Consider the following 24,453-nt stretch of genomic DNA (forward strand, 5'->3'; position numbering starts at 1 on the left):
ATAAGTTAGATTAAAAACGTAAATGTGTAGCACATAATTTAGCACAAAAGCACATAAAACTGCTAAGACTTATATGACATTGCTATAACAATACATATAATACGAAAATATCATTGGTTGCAACGTACAAAAAGGCAGAAAACCAGTGGCCCTAGTGCTGCTGGACTGTATGCACTTGTGAAACGTTGCGAATATTAGCCGTTTAAAAACAATAGACACCATCACAAAATTTGTATTGGTTTTAATGAAAACTGTAATGGATCCTGTTGGTCTCTATTGGTAACTGGTCACCTTCTATTGGTGGCTTGTTAAAACCAATTAATCCTAATGGAATGTGTCCCAAAAAACTAATTTTTTAATGGTTTTAATGGTTAAGAGTTGATGGTTTGTAATGTTTGTAATGGTATTTGTAGTGGAAACCATCAGAATTTTCTGTGATGGTTCTATTGTTTTATTTCAGCAGGGTAATTCTAAATAGTCTGAGTATTTAAATCACTGTGTAAATAATTCTAATCAAGACATTGCTGCAATCTGGGCATTAATGGGTTAAGCAATATGACGCCTTTATGTATAATCACTTGCGCTCATCCCACATTCTCTCCACACTTTCATTACAATGAAAGAGGGCAAAACAGGTGTGCACACACTCACTCACATTCTCATGCATCACTGTTCACTTGTGCCTGAAGTGGACTGCTGCCCATGCCAGCAGGGATCTGTCATGTGCCTCATGCCTGAAGTTAATGCTCAGTGTTGTCTGTTCGCTCATCGTGACTTGTTTGTGCTTGCTGAAGATTGTAGTATACGAGGCAGAACCAATGTATTACAAGGTAGGATTAAAAAAAAACTGTATAGTTTGACACAGTCAATTTTGGAGATTTAATAGAGTTAAACATATTTTGATTTCTAACAGTTTGATAGTGTCTTCGCAGGTTTGTAATATATCACTGTTTTTACATGTTCCTCTTGCTTGTATTATTGTAGGCATCTTTGGTCAGCGCCTGGAAGACACTGTACAGTATGAGAGAAAGTTTGGATCCCGACTGGCCCCTTTGCTGGTGGAGCAGTGTGTGGATTTTATAAGGGAACAGGGTCTGAAAGAGGAGGGTCTCTTCAGGATGCCAGGACAGGCCAACCTGGTCAAAGAACTGCAGGATGCTTTTGACTGTGGAGATAAGCCTCTATTTGACAGGTTAGACTAGTTTAATCATCCTTTTACGTTACGTACATTTTATCATTTGGCAGACGTTTTTATTCAAAGTCACTTACAAATGAGGAAAAGCACAAGCAATTTGTCATAAGTGAATGATGGCAAGTTTCAGTTATTAGCTAGAGTTGCACTCAAGCTGTAGCAGAAGTCAAATGGAGACAAGTCGCTTTCTTTGGAAGGACCAATAAATTGAATATTAGAAACCAGTAACAGTAAAACTGTTTGTACTACAAACTAGTGTGTTCATAATTAAGATAATACATTATATGGTAAGACACATCATTTTTCAAAATCAAGCAGCAAAGCGAGCTGTTTTGTACAGCTAAAAATAGCTGGACATGGATGAGACTGGAAGCCAAACCCATAAAATTGACAAATGGCCGTGCACATTCTTACATGAATAACAAGGTGGATATCTAGGCTGGCTTATGCAGGTTAGGTGCTGTCTGGGTGCTGGACCCGATTGCCATACTTGTCACGAAAAATAAACTGATGTATTTGTGTATTCCCCTGACCTGTGTGTGACCTCTTGCAGTAACACTGACGTTCATACAGTGGCGTCCCTACTGAAGCTTTATCTCAGGGAGTTGCCAGAGCCTGTGATCCCCTTTAACAAATATGAGGACTTTTTAACCTGTGCACAGCTTCTGCTAAAAGATGAAGAAGTGGTAAGTCTGCTTTACTTTAGTATTTCAAATAATGAAGGATTGCACTTTAGCATATGTTAAGAGTATTTACAATTGAAATAATATACTTTATTTAATATACTGAATAGCATATTTTCAGACACTTAACTGCATGTTATTTAGAATCTAACATTATATTATTGTATTATATATACATTGTATATTAAACACAATTAGGTGAAATTAAAAGTGCTTTTTGACCAACTTAAGAGGAACTTATGTACACTACCAGTCAAAAAAATAGATTTTTTTTAATAAGTCTCTTCTGCTCACCAAGCCTGCATGTATTTGACCCAAAGTACAGCAAAAACAGTACAATTCTGAAATATTTTTACTATTTAAAATAACTGTTTTCTATTTGAATATATTTTAAAATGTAATTTATTCCTGTGATTTCAAAGCCGAATTTTTAGCATCGTTACTCCAGCCACATAATCCTTGAGAAATCATTCTTATATTCTTATTTTCTGCTCAAAAACATTTATTATAATTATTATTATTATTATGTTGACAACAGCTGAGTAGAATGTTTTCAGGTTTCTTTGATGAATAGAAAGTTTAGAAGAACAGCATTTATCTGAAATAGAAATCTTTATCATTACTTTTGATCAATTTAAAGCATCCTTGCTAATTTCTTCCCCCGAAAAAAAAAAAAAATTAAAAATGATACTTACTCCAAGCTTTCAAATGATATAGAACCCTGGAAAAAAATGCACTCAACTGTTTTAAATATTGATAATAGTAATAATAAATGTTTCTTGAACTGCAGATTTCACAATATTTCTGCTTTTGCTGTATTTTGGATCAAATAAATGCAGGCTTGATGAGCAGAAGAGACTTTAAAAACATTTTTAAAAAATTGACTGGTAGTGTATATCTTTATATGTATATTTCAAAATTTCATATTTTTTCATTTCTTCTGACAAGCAAACTAATACATACTTTACATTAATAACATTTAATGTAATGTAAAAAAAAACTGAAGTTAAAATTATAATCAAGTACTTTACATGTAAAATGAGTGTTTTCTGTTAAAGCATGATAGAAGATTATTAAAATTATTTATTTTTAACTTTAAATATAATCTTTTACATTTTTACAATGTGTTTAGAAACACGAAGGTGTACTCTATGTCTGATTTATTGGATTTTTATTTAATATCTGCAAGTGTGTTTTTTTTTAAATATACTTTTAAGATTTATAGTACACTACAAGGGCACATTTGAAAAGCTCACTGCATTTTTCCCCACCAAAAACCTTGTTTCCCTTATTTGTAACGTATCTTGTTCCCATGTGTCTTCTAAAGGGACTCAGTGAGCTTGTGAAGCAGGTGAACACTCTTCCTCAGGCTAATTATAATTTGTTAAAGTACATTTGCAAGTAAGTGAATATATAACATCCTATCAGTTTTCTTGTACATGCCATTGTTGTTGAAACAAATTAAACAAAGGATGAATGAATGTCTGTTGTATTCACTGTATGTTTTCATGTAGATTCTTAGATGAGGTGCAATCACACTCGAATGAGAATAAGATGAGCGTTCAGAATCTCGCAACAGTTTTTGGACCAAATATCCTTCGGCCTAAAGTAGAGGACCCTGTTTCAATGATGGAAGGTGATTAAGTCAGTTTTGTATTGTATCATTTACATTGAAATGACTGGTAAAGTCCATTTTATTATATATTTTTTTGCAGTGTAGAAACTCATATCTGAGTTATTAACATTTTTTGTTAGGAACCTCCCAGGTTCAGCACCTGATGACGTTGTTGATCAGTGAACATGAGCGTCTGTATGTTGGGACTGAGGGAGATGTGTCTTCCGAGCAGACTGGAAGTTGTCTTCAGGGTCACCGTGGCATGGCGGAGTGGATCTCCGATGAGGAGATGCTGAACTGCTCATCACCAAGCCAGTCGTCCAAAGTGGCAGAGAGTGTGAGTGGCAGTGCCACATCTTTAGATATCAATACAGGTGCCCCTACCACTGCCAAAATGACACCTCAGGGAAAAGCTGGGGTGACCGTCAGCCCTAGCAAACAAGCGAAATCCCTCCCCTCCTGGAAATACTCCTTCAAGAGCGGAGGGGTACGTGCTCAGCCCGCAAAAATTGGAGGCTCGTCTGTGGACGTGTCCACCTTGCCCATTACAGGCAACTGGCTGATGAACGGGCTTTCTTCTCTGCGCAGCCACCGGCGTACATCTTCAGGAGAGCGCATGGGCAAGGATTCAGCCCTGTCACATCGTCTATCCACTTACGACAACGTGACCTCATCAAGTCTCAGCGTACCCAGCGTCGCGAGCACGCCCTGGTCCACGTCTTCCTGTGAGATCTTAGTGGCCGACTCTGTGGGAAGTGACCCCTCTGGACTGAACTCTGTAAAGGGCGACTGGTCAGTTGGAGGGTCTGTCCGAGGGCAAAGTGAAGATAGGAATTCGGAGGTCACTGAGAGCAGCGAAGCACTGGAAATGTGTGTAAGCAGTGCAGGCTGCAGCGAGAATGGAAATGTAGAAGATGCAGTGAACGTTACAGAAGATACTGAAATTAGCACGACAGCACTTAATGGCCTGGTAACAGAGCTGAAAGATGAGTTAAAGAAACAGAAGGTCAACTATGAATCACGAATACGAAGGTATGTTTGAATTCGACAGCATATTGATGATGTGTATTTTGTCTTTAGACTTCATAAGGTAAAGTTTCCTTAAAACAATTAAATTAAAGGGACAGTTCACCTAAAAATGAAAATGACTCCATAATTTATTCACCCTCGAGCCATCCTAGGCTTATATGACTTTAATCTTTCAGATGAATACAACCTGAAGCAAAATAAAGTGTATCCATCCATTATAAAAAGTGCTCCACACATCTCCTGAAGTCAGTAAAGGCCTTCCGATGTGAACCGATGTGTTTGTGTAAGAAAAATATCCATATTTAAAACTTTATAAACCACAAATTCTAGCTTCCGCTAACTGTCAAACATGTTCACGAGAGAGTCTTGTTTCAGTGGATGACGTAGGATGTAGATATAACATAAGCTCTGGTGAGAATATGCTAGTCTCGCGATAACTAACTTTTTTTTTACAGCAAAGCAAAACCAGTTTTGGCTTTTATCAAAATCCTCCAACATTTTTCTTTACAAATAATTTTTTAGGGTTTCTTCAGGTTGATTGGGACACTTTTTGTCATTGAAATGACTTGGAAAAAGTTTTGGGTGAACTATCCCTTTAAGCTCAAGACATGAGCAGTATACACTTTGTTATCATTCCATTAATGTTAAGATCTTTTATTGTTACTAGGTAGGTAAGTATGAAACAAGTTTCAATTGTCATTTATTTCCTATTGTGACATATATACAAGTAAAACTTTTAGAAAAAGAAAAAAATGTAGGACGGAACTAGAATTGATTGCATAATTGTCATTAATTGCAGGTGACAGATTGCAAGAAATAAAAAAATAATAACTGTCAATCAGTCTGAGTCCAAATGCCAAAAAGCAAACTACAAACGGTAGAAACATACACTCATGGTGTACTGTAGTAGTACTGAAAAATCATGATCCTAACCCTTATCTTTATAGCGAAATCTCAGTTGGCCAGACAGTGATTCATCTTTTATTAATCGTTATTAATCGTGAGCCTGAAGACTGTAGTGTACACTGTGAGTTAAAAAAGCTGAGCTCAAATGTGCGATATGAATAAATAGTGCTCATTACCATCTGAAGCAAGAGGCTTGGATGCAGAAACAGCATTTCTATGACTTAAAGGGGTCATCGGATGGCCATTTTCCACAAGTTGATATGATTCTTTAGGGTCTTAATGAAAAGTCTATAATATACTTTGGTTGAAAATTCTCAGTGGTTGTTTAAAAAAACACCCTTTTTACCTTGTAAAAATGAGCTCTGCAAAAATCATCCCATTCTGAGGGATTGATCCTTTAAATGCAAATGAGCTCTGCTCGCCCCGCCCCTCTCTTCTTGCTGTGGAGAGACTAGCCTGTTTACTTTAGCCGCGTTTAGCCGCTAAACTTGCTAACTAGCACACTATTAGGAAAGACGATTGCAAAGATTCATTAAAAAAAACCTTATACTCACTTCTGCTGTAAGTGAAGCTGGATCACGAATGATTCGCGCGAACATAGAAGGATATATGTAGATTGGGAGGTGCATTCCCTTCACAAACAAACGTAATCTAGTGCATCTTCAGCGGCTCAGATGTCAGGAGTAAATGACGACCACTATATTCATTATTACATTCAGCAACACAACACCTCAATCGCTCAATCGGAGATATTCTTGTCTAACTTACATCCCTGCTCCGGCATCTTAATAAAGACGGCGGACTATTACAAACGCTCATGTCAATTAACTATCGTGCGAGCGGCCTCTGTCGGTGTGTCGGCACAACCACAGGCATCTGAGAGTGGCTCGATTTGAAAAAGGGAATATTATTTTTACAGATTAATTAAAAACCACTGCATGGATTTTTATCATTACAGGGTAGATTTGTACATACACTGCCAACACACGTTAATGTTCAAAAAACATGAAAAAGTGAACTTAGCATCCAATGACCCCTTTAAGAAGCAGATAATGATGACTATAAAATACTCTCTCCTCTTATAGTTTTTATATGCAGACATGAGGAAGCCATTTTGTTGTCTGACTCCTCATAAAAAAAGAGTAAAGACTAGGAACCTAATCAAAACATTGTTCTGTTTGTTTGAGAAATCTGACCAGCCCCACACGGCAACAATGGCTCAACCAATGGTGTGAGTTTGGGGCGTGACTTTCTGTTTCTGCCAATAGGAGAGAGTGTTTGAGAAACCTTCTTGACAACAGTTATTTTTGCGTTTTTATTTATAATTTTTATTTATTTATTTATTTTATAGTGTATTAATATTTTGGGTGAATAACAAACCAAAATATGTGCCAAATAACATTTCATATGTTGTTTTTATGTCATATGGAGTATTTAGCAATACTTTTAAAATGTAATTAACGTAATATATTTTTTCCTAAGGCTAGAGGAATCAAGTGTCACTATGCGTAACCAAATGGAGAGACTAGAGGAGGAGTTGGACCAGGAGAAGAAAAAGTATCGCATGTTGGAAATTAAACTCCGCAACTCTGAGCGGGCCCGTGAGGACGCAGAGACCCGCAACCGCTTGCTTCAGAACGAGATGGAGGAGTTCTTCTCCACTTTGGGAGATCTTACGTTGGGAACAAGGACAAGCAAAATTTGATCGGCCCTCTAACAGGCCTCCCGATTTAACACTGAGAGACAATGTGTTTGTTGTAGATAGAATTTGGAAATCTCTCTGCTCATGCATCATGAGTATTCAGAGGTAATTTTGTGCTGTTTTGTTACGGCGACTTGATTATGTGTAGCAGTTACATTTTTCTCTCTGATCTTCAGTCTTACATTTTAAAGGGATAGTTCACAGAAAAATACAACTTCAATGGTTATTTACTCACCCTCATATCGTTCCAAACAAATACGCTGTTTTTCTGGAGAGAAAAAAAAGGATTTTCACAAGTAGTGCACATTTTGTGTGAAGAACATACTAAAATGTAAATCTTATTCTTAATGTCAAACTTTCCACACTTGCTATTTGTAAATAATAACAATAGTTTCATTTTCAGGTGAACTATTCCTTTAAGGTGCCATTCAGTTATTAGCATTCGTCACTTGCATAACCTAACATGCACAGATGATACCAAAGCATGACATTTCTGACCAGACTGTTTGCAGTATTGGCCTCTCACAAAGGCAGGTCATCTTAATGGCATTTCCTCTTAATGCATGGTATGAAAGATGTCCTGCTGAACTGTCTCTTGAGGTTTTGGTGAAAATATCACACAATCTTTTTTCATCCAAAATCTGCATCCTTTAAAACCAGTCACTATATACAAACTACATCCCATCACACCGTGCCTCACACTTCCAGACATGAGATCAACTGTTACACCATCAGACCTCACAGACACAAACACTTTTCAGCAAATCCCTTTATTGTAAGTAAAATGCACTAGAATAAAAGACTTTTTTCCGATTAGATGAGGTGACACCATCCAAACTGTACAACTGGTAAAATCTCAGCGGTATCGAATGATTATTTCAGCTGCAAGATTGCCAAGGCTAGTATTTATTTAAGCTTATTAATGTACCTAGAACTATTTCTCAGGTGGTGTTTTTCAAAACACTCAGTGAAAGAGTGTCTTTATATAAAATAGATGATGGAACTAAGGCTGACATATACTTGAATGTGTTAAAGTAGTTTTTTTAAAGTATGCACATACTGTATGTTCATGTGGTCATTTTTTTCTGTTAATTGATTCCTGAATGCAGAAAGTGCCAAAGTAGAGGTCCTCAAAAAATGGGTGTTTTATTTCAAATGAAGACTGACTAGTCTTCGTAATAAATTGCCCTTTACCAAACAATATTGTGACTTAATGACACATCAAAGAAGTCTGAAGTGGTATAAAAACTGAATCATATACTGACTGTCCAAATTAGTTTTTTTTTTTTTATCAAAGATTTCAAAGATTAATACTGTCAAGGGCTAACTTAAAAGGATAATTCACCCAAAAATGAAAATTCTGTCATCAGTTACACTCGTCTTTATAAACATTTGTTTATCTTCTAAACAAAAATAAATTAATAAAACCTGAGAGATTTTTGTACTGCCAACAAAAAGTCCATTCTACGTCTCGTCAATGTTTACATGTGACTAAAAGCCTACGTAAATCGGTAAAGGCTAGAAAGGATACAGATTTGTTCATCATATTTAACAATTGTGTCTACTCAGAATACCTGGATTAAACCACTCAATTCATATAAATTTCCTTTATAAACTTTTTTAAAGGCGTCAGATGTTTTGCTGTAATGAACTTCCAACAGAGGGACAGAAAAAACAGCCTTTTGTGTTTTGAAGATGAATTAACGTTTATAAATTTGTAAATTTTCATTTTTGGGTGAACTAAACCTTCCAGGTCCTTGGTAATACACAGTCAAATCAAAATTTATTCAGACACCTTCTCACATTATCACAGTTTATTCACTATAGTTTAGAAAACGGTAATAAAAAATGACAAGTTAAACTGTGTCAGAACAAATTCATCTTGATAATGTCACATAACTTTGATAGAAAGATACATAATGGATTACAATGACCAGACAACTGTATGACTATATTTACACAACTATTAATACATTATTGACCAATTACCAAGCAATGCTTAATTTTGTTCAGTCTGTGGTGTAAAAAGGTCACATTAGCAAATAAAGAAAAAACACAAGCAAAACATGTTCAGGTCAAGGTGTCCAAATAAAAAAATAGTCTACTATATGAGAACTTTTGGGGTATAATGTCACAATTTACTTCATTTTGCTATCTTCACTTACATAAATGAACTTTAGTGTCCTGCAACCACTAGTACCAAAAAAATATATATAAAATATTATATCTGGTGTCTGAATAATTTTTGGTTTTTCTGTATGTAGAAAGCAGCAACAATTTCAAAAGTTGTTCATGGTCACAATAAATTAAATTTAAAACTTTTTGGAAAGGGGACAGTGATGGGGGGGAAAAACAACACACACAAGCAAACCCATTTTCTAACTGTTTATTTCAGTTTTTCCAGTTATGATGTTAACACAGTTGAATTTCAGTGTGTTCTAATGAGGTGGTAATCTGCTAACCCTAATATAAAACAACTGCATTGGTTTGTGAAATCTAATAAACCCAGCACCATGATCTTATAGTTCTTGTACAGTGTTTTGGACTTAAAATCAAATGCTAAGCAGGTCATGCAAGATACCGCCCATCATTGAGATCGGGGGTGAGAAAACTTTTCCTCTCCATTTTTATTATTCTCTTTTCTTTTTCCTCGAAACATGGACAGAACCCTTCCAAACATTTTCGCATAGTTGTCGAGTCTGAAATAACATGGTTCATTGTTCAGCTTTGAGAGTTACAGCACATAAGCTGAAGAAAACAAAAAACACAGTCTAAAATAAACGAAGACACACTCGTTGAATTGTATACACATACATACAGTACATTCTCACAGATTCAAACTATACAGACACTTAAACACTCCTATTTTTTCTGAATAAATAAATAAAACGAAATAAAGGTTACAGTAATACTTGTAAAATGTGAGCTGTATGGCATCAATGTGAGGTAGTTCTGACTCGACCTTCGAACGGCTCTTGTGTTTCGTGCCTAAAACATATCACATGTTCAGAAGCTTTTGCTTTTTGCAGTTACAGCAGGCTCAGGCTTCCCAGGCAAGTATGTAGGGCTGTTAAGAGCACTTAAAAACAAAACAACAATATAAAGAAATAGCAAAATATTTAGTTCTTTACCCTGTTCACAGGTAAATCAATCCAATGCCAACAACATTCAGATTCCCTCTTTCTACTCCACAACTTCAGGCCTATTCAACATTCTCTCTCACCGTCACATTCAAAAGCAAATGTAAAAGAATCCCACTTCCCTGAAATATCTTAAACTTTTTTTTTTTATCAAATAATGTGTGGAACTCGACAGTATTCAATGTTGCAAGTTACAAAGTACATACATACAGTAGGTCAATCCCCAATACAGTAGGTCCTGTTCATTTACAGCACATCTCATGCCATTAAAGACCTGCAAACCTGACGGGGGAAACGAAAAAAAACACTAAAACCGATCCAGAGATAAATTATTTTCAAATCTGGTTCATTTCACTGTTGTACAAAAATAAATAAGTAGCTTAATAACTCTAATGGAATTTGCTAGAAATGAATCAGTGTAGACACTTTTGTTGGCGCTCCAAATAATAAAATAACTGTAAAACATTTGTTCTACCAGCTCAGAAAATGTCATGAAACAACCCTTATTAGAGAATGCAATGATACAATCAAAGCTAATGAAGCACACTGCTTGTTCTATATGCAGATTTTGAAGGGGTAAAACAATTTTTTTATAATTAGAAAAAATTAAAAAGGTGCTGAAATCCTAGGTAACTAGGACTAGAACAAGAACTAGAACACCAGAGACATACGCACAAGCACGTCACATTTCACAGTCAACCAGGTAATTAACCAGCAGCAAAACTATTTATGAAAAAACAAATAATAGCCTGGTAAAATAAATCGATGTACATATAAAAATATTTTTTTTGATGTTGTGAGTTCATATCTAAATGAAACTGTACAAAATCTAAATAAAACGTGCTGCGCGCAAAGATGGAAAACATGACTCCGAAAAAGCCATCTCAGGCAAGTTAAAACGTACTTACATAACTATGCTGATATTAATTTGTGCAATATGGTTATGTCCATTTTAAAATACTAATATGGACTTGTTTCTAAAGATTTCCATATCCCAAGTGACCGAGAAAATTATACACTGACCAGGAAAATAAAAGACTCAAAATAAATTAATTTTGTGAAAATATATTCACATAATTCAATCTTTACAGATTACCTTCCAAAATCACTCTACGACAACATGACAAAATACTCTAAATGTAGCTTATAAAAGAAGAGATTTGTTAAGGAGTTCACCATCATTGGCTAAGCCTGTTAGGGCTGTCGCTAAAAAGATAAAATTGTGTAGTCATTTACAGCATCTAGAGCGGAACTCAAAAAAGCCATACCCGACCCGAAATAAAGTGTTAGACTGGCCTAAATCTGATACCATGCCACACACAGAGAAACTCCAGGCGAAGGTGATAGTCATCTGCAGCAGCTCAGGGGTCCCGCGGAGGCCTCCAGGCTGCTGTCTGTGTCTGAGGCCACGGTGGGCTCTGTGGACATGGAGGAGACGTCATTGATGGAGGAAGAGGAGGAGGGCTGGGGTGAGCCATTGATCACTGCTGCACCTGTGCTATGTGAAACACAACAGTCAGTTAGCTTACCTTCACATGATATGTGATAAGCAAATAGTAAATAAATAAAAGGGGACATCGAATGCAAAATTCACTTTTATTCGACACAACTATTCACCCCTATAAAACCTAAACAGTCTCAATTATCAAGCCGTTTTGATTTTTTGAGCAGTATGACATCATATTGCTCAGGCCACGCCCACGACCACTGATGGACTCTCCTGTATTAGCATATTTCCGTCCTCAGCCAGTTGTACGGTGTTCATTTTCTCCACGCTCAAGCAGAGAGTGTAAAAGTAAACATAAGAGTCTTTATTTACTCCCAACATCAGAGCCACTGAGGCATTAGTTTTGTTTTTGATGGCAAGTTGTCTCCAAATACACAGAAGAGAAGGGCGGGCTGAGCAGCGCTCATTAACATTTAAAGAGACAGGTCACTATGAACACTGTTTTTGACAAGGTAAAAAGGGTGTTGTTTTACACTACCATTGAGGAAATTAAACCAAAGTATGTTGCAGATATTTCATTACGACAACTTGTGGAAAATAGGCATCCGATGTCCCCTTTAAAATAAATCAATCAACATAATTTCCATTAGATTAAGAGAAACTCGTCTAACTAACCTAGAGGGGAAGGCTGACCTCGAATGACACCGTTTTTCATCCGTTCCTCCCAATCCAGGACTTCTTTATAGATCAGCTCTGGAGAAGACAAAGAAAACAAAGAAAAACTTTAAAATAGAAATTAAAATAGAATGTGAGAAAAAGAACAGATGAAAGAGTGAAGCCATTTATTCTGACATAGTCAATTTAAGTTTACTTGTTTATTAAACTATACTCTGCACTTTTCATCTAAATACAATGCATTAAAGAGAATAAAGCTTTATAAATATATCTTTTTAGCACAAAAACCATAGGGATTTCAAATGAGTTTAATGAAATTGAACAGATACATAAAAACTAGGGAAAACAAAGCAATAAGTCTCAAGAAGCCGTGGTTTACAGTGAATTTATAACAGCTAAGGGTTGTTGTTAGGCACAACGCGAACCCCCTTAGCTGTTAAAAATTCACTATAAACCACGGGTTCACAGGGCTTATTGCTTTATTTTCCTATTTTTTATGTATTTAAATGAAAATTGTGTAGCTTTTATAAAACATTTATTCCTTTTATAAAACGTTATTATTATGTCTACAAAAGTAGACAAAGGTGTAGGTTTGTAGAGTAATTTACAACAGCTTTGATTGCAGCTCAACCAATCAGAATCAAGGACCTGAACTATCCATTTTATAGACTTTTTTCCTGAGTAAACGATGAGCACCGTCATTACGAATTCTAACTTCTAAATTGGATGCTCTTCTCTTCCGGTTTCCATAGAAACCCATTTAAATAGCGTCCATATGTTTCTAACGTCGGCAGCTTCGTGTCATCTACACACTCATTAAACTTTGAGGAGTGAGGCAATGACAAATGACGGTCAATACAACATTGCAAAGTGATGGTGCTATGGAGCCATGTGCTTTTAAAAAAACATTTTACTAGGTTTAACATTAGATTATCAGATCGGATAATACGCTAATTTGACTAAAAACACTGGAAACCAGAAATGCGAAGCATTCTTTAAGTTAAAAGTCAGGCGTGACTTCTGCGTTCAGGAAAAACGTCTATAATAATATATAATAACTTGAAAACATGATGATGAACTCCAGCATTTAAAGGGTTAGTTCACCCAAAAGTGAAAGTTCTGTCATTATTACTCACCCTCATGTCGTTCCAAACCTTCATTCATCTTCAAAATACAAATTAAGATATTTTTGATGAATTCTGACAGCTTTCTGACCCTGCCTAGACAGCAATGCAACCAACACGTTGAAGGTGCAGAAAAGTAAGGACACTGATAAAATATCCATGTGACAGTGGTTCAACCGTAATGTTATGAAGCTACAAGAATGCTTTTTTTGCACAAATAAAACAAAAATAAGGACTTTAACTTTTTTTCTTCCATGTCAGTCGGCTCAGCAGCACCACTTGCATACGTCAATTTGTAGAATAATGTCATTATTTTTGTTTTCTTTGCACAAAAAAAGATGTTTTATCAATGTCCTTACTACCTTTCTGGGCCTTGAGTGTGTCAGTTGCAATGTTGTCTATGCAGAGTCAGAAAGCTTTTGGATTTTATCAAAAAATATCTTAATTTTAAAATAACTTAATTTAAACCTTACAGGTTTGGAATGACATTAGTAATTAATGACAACATTTTCTTTTTGGGGTGAACTACACCTTTAATTACATACTTGGGAAAAAAATAAGAGGTTAATATGAAAGTCAATTGCTTTGTTGTTCTCCAAATGAACTGATTACAGAAATTAATCTAAATAAGTGGCAACACTTTTAGGAACTTATAGCATCGTCATACTACAAACAGTAGCAACTTGTTGGACAAACTAGTTTGTCATTGGAAATTTGGAATGACCACACTGTCTTAAAAAAAGCTGAGCTACTGTCATGCAGCTGAAAAAAGTTAGTTGCATTGTTACTTAGATGTTTACTGGCATACGCTGAACAGATGAACGAAGTCATGGAAACTGGCAAGGTTTAAGTTGACAGCATACGCTGCATGAGTTGAAAGAAATATCAATCTTTCTAATTTAAGCAACTGCCGTCAGACATTTAAACATGCTGAGGAGCTTATTAACACTATTTAATCAGGTGACCCCTGCAGACAAGATTTCGACCGCGTGTGCAGCGGGCAAATGATGTTCGTTCTCAACCACTGGCACTTTTGCATCGGATTTCACTGAGTGAACTTTAAAGTTAGAAAAACAAATCACCTTTCCATTCCTCCACTGTGTGTTCCCTCTCATCGAGCTGTTTGTCTGTGATTAAAGGAGGTGGCTGAAGAGAGAAAGATAAGTACACATAATTACACTGGTGATAAAAACTATCAATGTGTTGAATATGAGCTTATCTGAGAAAAACAGCCACAAACTCCATGTTTTTGATGTGAGAACTATTAGATAGACTACTATTGACAAGTATGAAGTCAGTAAGATTTTATATTTTTGAAAGAAATTATGCAGGCCTTGGTTTGATGATATACAATGGAATTACAATGAGCCTGCATGTGTACAATTGATTGGAAATTGGTGTGCGTGAATGTGCATAAACTCACCGCTTCTACTTCAGCTGGGTCGTACCACACGTTAATGTAGGGGTGCTGCAGAGCTTCATCCACAGAGATTCGTTTCGATGCATCTATCACCAGCATTTTAGACAGCAGGTCCCGCGCCTGGCTCGCTGCATAACAAATAACATCCAGTACAAAGAGTTAATGGTGCTTCAGCTGTTCTCAAGTGGCTTGACATGTCACCTCGACCACACAGCAGATTATTCAGGCCACTCACTGTGAATGCACTGGAAATGATTAGAATTGCAAATCAGGTTGTTTTTGTTCTGCAAACATGTGTGTCCGTTAAATAATGGATGAAATCTTTCATTTCCATGGTATTTAAATACTAAACGGACACAATACCAACGTCTTGACACCCACATTCGCAAGCAGTCAAAATGCTACAGAAAATAATGCCACCCATTTAAATTTTCAAGTGGATGTACCTTTCAGTTTGTTGTGTTCTGAATCAGCAGGGAACAGGACGTCAGGAAAGAGCTTCTCAAAGCTGTATCCAGTGTACCGCGGCCTGTTCTCCACATATGTCCGCACAGACTGGTTGAGCTTCATCATGAACTCTTGGGTCGGTGTTCCCAGCTGCTCTATGACTTTGTTCCACTGATCAATATCTTTAGGCATTAGAGGGTTAAGAAAAGTATAAACAGGCCTACAATATCTAAAATGATCTTCTTGAAAGCTTTCCATCAATCTTGTACATTGAACCAATTCATTTTGATGGCCTATGTTAAATCCTAAATGTACCATGGAAAACAAAAGTATAGAGTTTAATAAAAAGAAGGGATGACCATGGAATGAATGGCACACAATAGACAAGTAAGGATACGATCTGAACCTGGAAACAACACACTACCTCTGACCATTTCAGCCATGATACAGCCAACAGACCATACATCCACTGAAAAAATGAAATGAAAGTGAAATTAGCATGCAACACAGAGCTAAAACAAAAAAACAAAAAACAAGGAGGCAAAATGACAAAAGACAATGACAATGAAATCAGATGGCAAGAAGAGTGATGTGCGTCATGCAGGATCTGCCATGTCTAGCGGGGAAAGTCAGTGAGAATGGAGCACAGACGTAACAGAATGATCATCGCAATACTATAAATAAACCGGAAACGAGTTTCACAGTGTATTATAGGCCTGGCCATTTACACTCATGTTGTGACTCACAATGGTGACTCAGTAAGTGCTTAAGATGGAGGGGGAAAATAACATTATACAGTATTATAGATTCAGATTTTTTGATTTTTTACAGATGACATCAAAATCCTGAAGTAGGCTTTTTGGGACGATCGGACAATGTGTTCTCAAACACCATCAAGCCACCCTTGACTTAATGGTATACCTCAAAGATCCCAAATTAATAATACACACTACCATTCAAATGTTTGGAGTTGGAAAGATGTTTAAAAGTCTTTTATCCTCACCAAGGCTCATTTGTTTAATCAAAATACAGTAAACATAAATAATAGTCTTCTATTTTAAAATAGTTTTTCTATTTTATTTTGAAATGTAATTTATTCCTGAGATGTCAAAGATGAATTTTCAGTATCATAACTCCAGTCTTTAGTATCACATGATCCTTCAGAAATCATTCTGATTAAACATTTTCGTTCAGTATTTTTTGATGAATAGGAGAAAAAAAAAAATGGATAAATGCATAAAAATCATTTGTAATATTATAATTGATTTTACTATCGCTCTATCAATTTTAGTGCTGTGCAACAATTAATCACGATTACCCGCATCTAAAATATAAGTTTTTGTTTACATAATTTTTGTACTGTGTATATTTATGTATATATAAATACACACACATGCATGGATATATTTAAGAAAAAAAATAATATATTAAATATATTTATATGTAATATTAATTATATAAATAAAAATCTATTCATGTAAATGTCTTCAAAATATATACTGTATGTGTATTTATATATACACATCATAAATATACACAGTACACTCAAATATTATGAAAATAAAAACTTTAACTTGGATGCCATTAATTGCGATTAATCGCTGCACAACACTAATCGATTTCTTTGTGTTCTTTTCTGAATAAAAGTAGTAATCTCTTCATGATTATGGTATGGTAGTACAGTAATTTTTTGAATGGTAGTGTACATCACAGAGAGGGAAAGATCTTCAGATCTAATAGCTCATAAATGCAACCTACTCAGTGCTCAGAAGTCATTTTACAATATGAAACTAAAACAATGCCAGTCCCTTATTACAAGAACAGAACAGCTAGAACCAGTGAACGAATGTCAGAACAACTAGTACCAGCATTTAACTGCATTTAGTGCCACATAAAAATTATTGTAAAAAGAATTTCTAGAATAAACTTGAGAATCATCTCAGTACTTTATTTTCAAAACCTCTGCTTCTTTTCATTAATATGACACGAGAACAAGTAAACAGCTAATACATTTTTTTAAAAAAAAGCAGGTGCCAGTGAAAAAAATCCAACACTAACCCTTCAAAATACTGGTGTTTGCTAAACTAAAGCCAAAATTAGTCCACTGGAAAGTCAAAATGCCTTTCATCGTACTGAAGTCAATCAGAATAAGACAGAATCGTCAGTGAAATGCAAAAAAAAAAAAAAAAAGAGAGAGGGAAAAAAAAGAGCTATAACCAAAACACAACCAACCAATGTTTGATGAACACACATGCATAACAAAAAACACAATATATAATAATCTTCATTAACATTTATGCCAAACTAGTGAGGGACTATACTATATAGCTCAATATATGGCCAGTGAGCAAAATGCAGTTTGTCAAAATGACAACAAACAACTCTAGCATTAATGATGCATTTTTTTACTTGTATGGCTCAAGGATACAGTCCCTCCCAGGAAAAAGGATTTTGTGACGGACCATTTCTGCCAAAATGCAGCCCACAGACCAAATGTCCACTAAGCGCGTGCAGCAGAGGGAAAGAGAGAAAACAGTTAAGCAGGAAGTCAGGGGGTGTTAGTATTTTTGCACTGTTGCATAAGAGCTTGTTTTATTCATTGCAGTTTGGGTAAGAAATGAATGAACACACCAAGGCATTGTCTACTCATCACACACTGAACAGGCTTCACATTTTGTCAAAGAGAAAGCAAAAAAGAAAGAACATCCGAAAAATCTCGTCCCTTGTAACACATCTTGGTACTGAAACCACAAAGCTATTAGTGCAAGGAAAGCATTAGAGAGGCCTATAAAGGCGTGAAATGAAGCCTGCAACGCGAGGATGATATTGGACGTTAAGCATGCATAGGATGTGCCAACTAGGCATTCTGCTGCTTGTCAGCAGCACTGACCATTGGCTTGATATCCCATTCCCAGGATGACTTCAGGGGCTCTGTAGTAACGTGTCACCACATATGGTGTCATCAGCAGACCCGTAGCTGCTGTTCTGGCCAGACCGAAATCCAGGATCTTCAGGGTACAGTCTGACTTTACCACAATGTTGCTGGGTTTCAGATCCTAAAGAATAGCGAAATAGAATATTAGTCAATTTGGCATTTTTCACGTGAATGTGAGTAAATAAGAGCTTGCAGCTCATTTGCTGCATTTGTATGTTCTAATACACATTAAAGGGATAGCTCACCCAAAAATGAAAAGTACCCCATGATTTACTCTCGCTCAAGCCATCCTAGGTGTATATGACTTTCTTCTTTCAGAAGAATACAATTAGAGTTATATTAAAAATGTCCAGGCTCTTCCAGCTTTATAATGCCAGTGAATGGTTGTTGGTATCAATCAATCTGTCTTACAGAAGTCCAATAAAGCGCATCCATCCATCATAAAGCGTTCCACTCAGCTTCAGGGGGTTAATAAAGGTCTTCTGAAGTGAACTGATGACCAAGCTTATGCTACACCTACATCCTACGTCATCCACTGGAACACCACTCTCTCGTGAATGCACATACGACAGTTAGTGGAACCTTGAGATTACGGTTTATACATTTTTAAATATGGATATGCATCAATTTGCTTCAGAAGGTCTATTAACCTCCCGGAGTCATGTGGAGTACTTTCTTATGATGGATGGATGCACTTTTTTGGACTACTGAATATTAACAGCCATTCAATGGCATTATAAAGCCTGGAAGAGCCAGGATATATTTTTTTTAAATATAACTTGTATTTGTCTGAAATAAGAAAATAAAATCATATATACCTCTGATGGTGTGAGGGTGAGCAGATCATGGGGTCATTTTCATGGTGGACTATCCCTTTAAAGGGCTCATCGGATGCTCATTTTCCACAAGCTGATCTGATTCTTCAGCGTCTTAATGAAAAGTCTATAATATACTGTGGTTAAAAATTCTCAATGGTTGTGTAAAACACCACCTCTTTTACCTTGTCAAAATGAGCTCTGTAAAAATCATCCCATTCTGAGGGATTGTTTCTTTAAATGCAAATGAGCTCTGCTCACCCCGCCCCTCTCTTCTCTCTGTGGAGTGACAAGCTGCTCTGAGAGATTGTTTACATTAGCCACATTTAACATGCGAAACTTGCTAACTAGCACGTTATTATGAAAGGTGATTGCAGAGATTCATTAAAAAACCCTTATACTCCTGCTATAGAAGCTGGATCACGAATGATTTGCACGAACATAGACTCATTTATGTAGATCGGGAGGCGCATTCCCTTCACAAACAAACGTAATCCACTGCATCTTCAGCGGCTCAGATGTCGGGAGTAAATGACGACCACTATGTTCATTATTACATCCAGCAAAACAATACCTCAATCGCTCAATGGGAGATATTCTTGTCTAACTTACATCCCTGCTCTGGCATCGAAACAATGGAGGTCGGACTGTTACAGCTGATCTGAGGTAAGACGCTTATGTCTATCAACTATCTTTCACCGACAGGCATCTGAGAATGGCTCGATTTGAAAAAGGGGATATTATTTTTACAGATTAATTAAAAACCACTGCATGGATTTTTTATCATTTAAGGGTAGATTTGTACATACACTGCCAACACACATTAATGTTCAAACAACATGAAAAAGTGAACTTTGCATCTGATGACCCCTTTAAAAATTATAATGGCAGCCCAAAAGTCTAAAACCTAAGAAAACTTGAAAATTAAAAAAATAATAATAATAAAAATAAATAAATAAAATAAAATAAAAAAAAGTTGTGACTTAAAATATTTAAAGTGTACCTAAAGTATACTTGCAATAGTTTCACTTTAGCACAATCAGATATACTTAAGTATATCTTTAGATGGACATCAGAACTACTTCAGCACAATTAAAATGCATTAAGTGCATTAGTTGTTCTAATTTAGCAGACTTTAAATATATCAGTTTAGTATGCTAAACTGCAGGGTATTTTTATTAAATACATAATATGTAAATGCATTTGTAGTATACTTAGCATGAAATAAATGTATTTAAAATACATTTGTGTACATTTATTTTTCACTAGAAACTGTTTAAAAGTTTGGGGTCTTTCATGCTTACCAAGGCTGCATTTACTTGATTGCAAATAAAGAAGATTATTAAGAAATATTATTACAATTCATAATACTGGTTTTATAGCTCAATATATTTTAAAACGTAATATATTCCTGATAGCAAAACATAATTTTTAGCAGCCATTAATCCAATCTTTAGTGTCACATTCAATTAACTTTCCACTCAAATTGTTATGCTGATAATATATTATAAAGATAAAAATGGTATTAGGTTAGAAAAATGCAAAACAAAAGCAGACTTTTGGACATGTGTCTGCAGATATTAACATTCAGGAAACATTTATGGGAGAATGTAAAACCAAAATCAATAACTGCAAATAAACTACCTTAAGTGTTTATAAACTGTAGATGTGAGCTAGTATTCACTATTTTTATTTTCAGTTATAGTGCTATCTAACTGAAGATTGACCAACAATACAGTACATTTCCAAAGGCCTAAAGTGTGTCAAAAATAATGTTTTGTGTTCCACTTTCAACAAAGTCTTTCCACACCGTTAACCTTGAAAAAGACAACTTATTTTCTTTCAGCGTTCCCCTGTCTTCTCATCACCTATCAATCAATTTGTCCAAACAAAACCATTTTTATTCATTTAACGCTTGATTATCCACGGTTGCAAATGAAATGTGCATATTTAACGTTCAAAGGTCGCCATTTATGAGACATGACCTTGTGCAGTGACAAGATTCATTGTATTAAGAAACATCTCCGGTCACATCTGCGCAAAACCAGTACACTGTATAAGACAGAGGTAAAGTCAAGGTGAAACGAGACTACGGGACAGCGATGTTTACAGAGGATCACTTGATCGCTTCCCTCCTGTCGCCTCTCAACACGTCCCTGCCTCAACAGCGCAATGCAGTCCACAGCAGCAGCTGCAGTCAGGCAGTCAGGCAGGCAGGCAGAGGTCTGGCTTTTTGTAATCAGCCCAGGGGATGAAACCCCTCCCCCTCCCTCACCTTAACTGATTATTAAGCTTTTCGCTGTCAGTGCAACCTTGGATGCGTACGGCAGTCTTTTTGTTTAGGCGGACAGGCTTTAGGCTAAAGAGCACAGACCCTGTGGATGATCCCCGCCGAGTGGAGGTGTTTTATTCCGCACAGCATCTGGTACAGCAGATAGGACAGCCGCTCGTGGTCCAGCTCCATCTGAATGACTTGGCAGAGGTTGGCATCCATCAGCTCCATTACTAGGTAACTGTCGTTGGGGAAGGGGCGGGAAGGGGAGGGACAAAAAAGAGGGTGTGATGGGGGGGTAAGAGAGAGCACAGAAGAAGGGGAGGGGTGTGTGTGGATGGGAGAGAGCGTTAGGGGGGTATCAGCTGGGGTCTGGCATTTTTAACCGTATAAATACGCAGTATGTACTCACACATCTTGGAATTCTTCTAATGTCTTTTGTGGTGTAAAAACATTTAACAGGCCTATTATCTGGAAATGAAAAAGCATATCTATTAGCCGGCTTACGCTGGATTTCCCATTGCATGCAACATGTTACGACCCGTTTTGGGGTCACGACTTACATTTTTATGGTTGACACACTTCATGAGCACCAGCTCTCTGTAAGCACGTTTAGCATGAGTCTGATTCTGAAAAGGCCGGCTGAGTTTCTTTATAGCCACATTTCGCTCAAGGTTGTTGTCATACGCTGAGCTAAAAGAGAAAAGGAGCAGATGAAAAGATGCGGCGACTAGGTAACGTCCTTGATTCGACGTGGAATATGAGCTATAAAACGTACCAGACTATTCCCTGAGCACCCGAGCCAATGGGTCTTAGATTCTGATACCGCTTCAACACTGTGAATGTTGAATCGCCCACATCTACGCTGTAGAATTCTTTTTCTCGCTTATTTTTGTTCATGGTGAAGCCGATGTGTGAGCATCCGAACGAGGCAGACTTTTACAAACCTAGACCGTAAAAACAAAACAAAATCCAATATGATATTGCAATTGCTGTGGTATCTTTCCCATGCAATATCTTTTTTCCTGGCACAGCAGAATAAACTGAAAGGGCAGCAAAGAGTGGTCTTGAACCTCTTTTTGGCTCTGGGCTTTATCTCTCTGCCATCAAAAAGAAAATAACTAGAGCATACAGCTGTTAAAAAACACATGCACACATAAAAAGGGGACTCATATGCCACTAAAGAGTAGGGCAGTTTCCTATTAGCTCTTAACCTGAGTAAAAACAGCAGGACTAACAGCATGACCCAGTTCCACAGAAAAATGCTTCCACATTTTTTTTGTTGTTTCAACAAATGGCATAATATCAGCGATGTTTTTTATCCTGACATGACAGTGCATTAAAACTAAAACAATTTAGTGTGATGAGAGGCAGTAGCACTCAATATGTCTGAATATGAAACTGCATTTTGGATTCATAGCAACAGAGAGAGATTTTATTCTAGACAAGCTTTGATTTGTGGTTGTAATCTATAGGCTAATCTATCAAGAAAAAATATAAATATGTAAATTAACAAACACTTCTTGACATACAGCCCAACATGCTTATATTGTATAATTAGGCATGCACCTAAACAAACCAGTTAATCAAGTGTTTTCTCATTTTAATCAAAGCCTAATAAAGGTGAAGACTTCCAGGCTAATAACACTGACTCACAACTACTTAGCACAACATTCCCAAAGAGAATAATTTCAAACCACAAGTATTACTATGCACAATAAGTGAAATAAAATAGAAGCCGTATTCAAGTAACTGAATAATTTATAAAATAAAGTATACAGGACAGCCTCACTGCTATAAAGTAAAAACGAATCACATAGTGACAACCGGCTAAAAAAAAGCAACTTTCTAGCTAATTTCTAGTTAATATCTATACAGTCTAAACAATGTGACAAATCCTGTTTAAGACTAACTTTTATTGTTTGTTTATGCCACTTAACATTAGGGCTCATGTTTTGGTTTCATTAATAATTATATTTTACTCATCAAACAGGCTCTAATGGGAAAATTCTGTCAATGATCCTATTGCCGAAGTGACATTTAAATGTTTTGATCTGTATCCTGATTTATATGACAGCACAGGCCTGTTAGATACTACATAGAGAAGCAATAACCTATAGGTTTTTGTCTAGACTTGGACAGTGAACTGTAAACATGCTAAACCCCTAAGTAATTAAATCTTTCATATGTTACGTCCCTGATTCAGTTCTATCCAGAATACACATACACTATGGTTACAGTGGGTGGCTGGCAAAGCGAGCAGCTTGACAAATAGCATTGTAAGCGATCTCACGTAACCCACGGAGCCCGGCTCATTTATTCGCCGCTAAGTTTAAAAGCCTCATCATTCAAAATAGCGACATTGTCGTATTAATGTTTGAAATAAAATAAAATGAGCTGTGATGTATGCAGACACCCTCCCCCACGGCGACACAATACCGCGCATTAAAACCACCTTAAAACGCTAACTTACCTGCAACGATTGAAATATAAACACTCCCTGTATCCTAAATGCCACTTAAATACCCGGACTCTTCAGAAATGATGTGGTGAAGGCTGTATCGATTATTAATAGCGCTTATTCTGCTGCTGGTTTAGATAACATGACCTCACCGTATTGAAAGCGCTTTCTTCCACTGGCAGCAGGCCTCGCGTGCACTGCGGACGACATGCGCTCTACGTCACCAAACCCCCACGCGCTTCCGTGCCATCACGCCGGTCTATTCATAGATACAACATTCTATCTATCTATCTATCTATCTATCTATCTATCTATCTATCTATCTATCTATCTGTCTGTCTGTCTTTTTGTCCGTCTCTCTGTCTGTGAATCTACAGGATTTTATTAAAATCTGTCAAAATTATATTGATCTAAATTCCGTTGTGCATCCTTTTAAGGATGTTTCATCATTTTAAGCAAATCCACTGAAAAATAATGCACATTTTAAAACTATGTTAATCTAAACAAAGAGTGAATTATTCATAAATGCTTTTAATATTTCTTGGGTGAAAACTGCTATCAAGCTGAATCTATTTCTCAAAAAAAGAGAA

General features: G+C 36.4%; 3 protein-coding genes across 10 annotated transcripts in view; 2 read left to right on the forward strand and 1 right to left on the reverse strand.

The window, feature by feature from the left end:
* arhgap22 (Rho GTPase activating protein 22) overlaps positions 1-9,649 on the forward strand; it is a 35,992-nt gene extending 26,343 nt beyond the window's left edge. For all 3 annotated transcript variants that reach the window (XM_051125580.1, XM_051125579.1, XM_051125581.1), the window contains 6 exons: positions 985-1,192; positions 1,746-1,878; positions 3,203-3,276; positions 3,390-3,511; positions 3,631-4,522; positions 6,908-9,649. In XM_051125580.1, coding sequence (XP_050981537.1) covers positions 985-1,192; positions 1,746-1,878; positions 3,203-3,276; positions 3,390-3,511; positions 3,631-4,522; positions 6,908-7,130 — 1,652 coding nt within the window. In that variant the 3' untranslated portion in view covers positions 7,131-9,649. The remainder of the gene's footprint in view (positions 1-984; positions 1,193-1,745; positions 1,879-3,202; positions 3,277-3,389; positions 3,512-3,630; positions 4,523-6,907) is intronic.
* Positions 9,586-24,103, reverse strand: mapk8a (mitogen-activated protein kinase 8a). Of its 6 annotated transcripts, none has more exons than XM_051125584.1 (12): positions 24,016-24,103; positions 22,181-22,349; positions 21,966-22,095; positions 21,815-21,873; positions 21,505-21,643; positions 18,271-18,436; positions 15,778-15,849; positions 15,380-15,562; positions 14,937-15,061; positions 14,596-14,659; positions 12,390-12,467; positions 9,586-11,760 (listed from the first exon to the last, which is right to left on the reverse strand). In XM_051125584.1, exons 2-12 carry the CDS (start codon positions 22,300-22,302, stop codon positions 11,615-11,617), a joined length of 1,284 nt encoding a protein of 427 aa, XP_050981541.1. In that variant the 5' UTR covers positions 22,303-22,349; positions 24,016-24,103; the 3' UTR covers positions 9,586-11,614. The 6 variants fall into 6 exon arrangements, with proteins under 6 accessions (XP_050981541.1, XP_050981539.1, XP_050981540.1 ...); XM_051125582.1 differs by having other exon boundaries at positions 23,876-24,068; XM_051125583.1 differs by lacking the exon at positions 15,778-15,849 and adding an exon at positions 17,809-17,880 and having other exon boundaries at positions 23,876-24,068.
* Positions 21,563-24,453, forward strand: part of ptpn20 (protein tyrosine phosphatase non-receptor type 20) — a 44,423-nt gene continuing 41,532 nt past the window's right edge. Inside the window, exon 1 of the mRNA XM_051125577.1 lies at positions 21,563-21,639. The gene's annotated coding sequence lies outside the window, so the exon portion shown is untranslated. The remainder of the gene's footprint in view (positions 21,640-24,453) is intronic.

This window comes from Labeo rohita, chromosome 13, assembly GCF_022985175.1.
Source record: "Labeo rohita strain BAU-BD-2019 chromosome 13, IGBB_LRoh.1.0, whole genome shotgun sequence".
NCBI classification, from domain to species: domain Eukaryota; kingdom Metazoa; phylum Chordata; class Actinopteri; order Cypriniformes; family Cyprinidae; genus Labeo; species Labeo rohita.

What these genes read in the sequence shown, in the direction of transcription:
- mapk8a (XM_051125584.1), bottom strand. Translation starts at nt 22,302, where the DNA reads ATGAACAAAAATAAGCGAGAAAAAGAATTCTACAGCGTAGATGTGGGC. An exon ending in TTAGAAGAATTCCAAGATGT is followed by an intron (nt 21,644 to 21,814) that starts GTGAGTACATAC and finishes CCCCAACGACAG; the next exon opens with TTACCTAGTAATGGAGCTGA. An exon ending in AGAACACAACAAACTGAAAG is followed by an intron (nt 15,062 to 15,379) that starts GTACATCCACTT and finishes TTTGTTATGCAG; the next exon opens with CGAGCCAGGCGCGGGACCTG.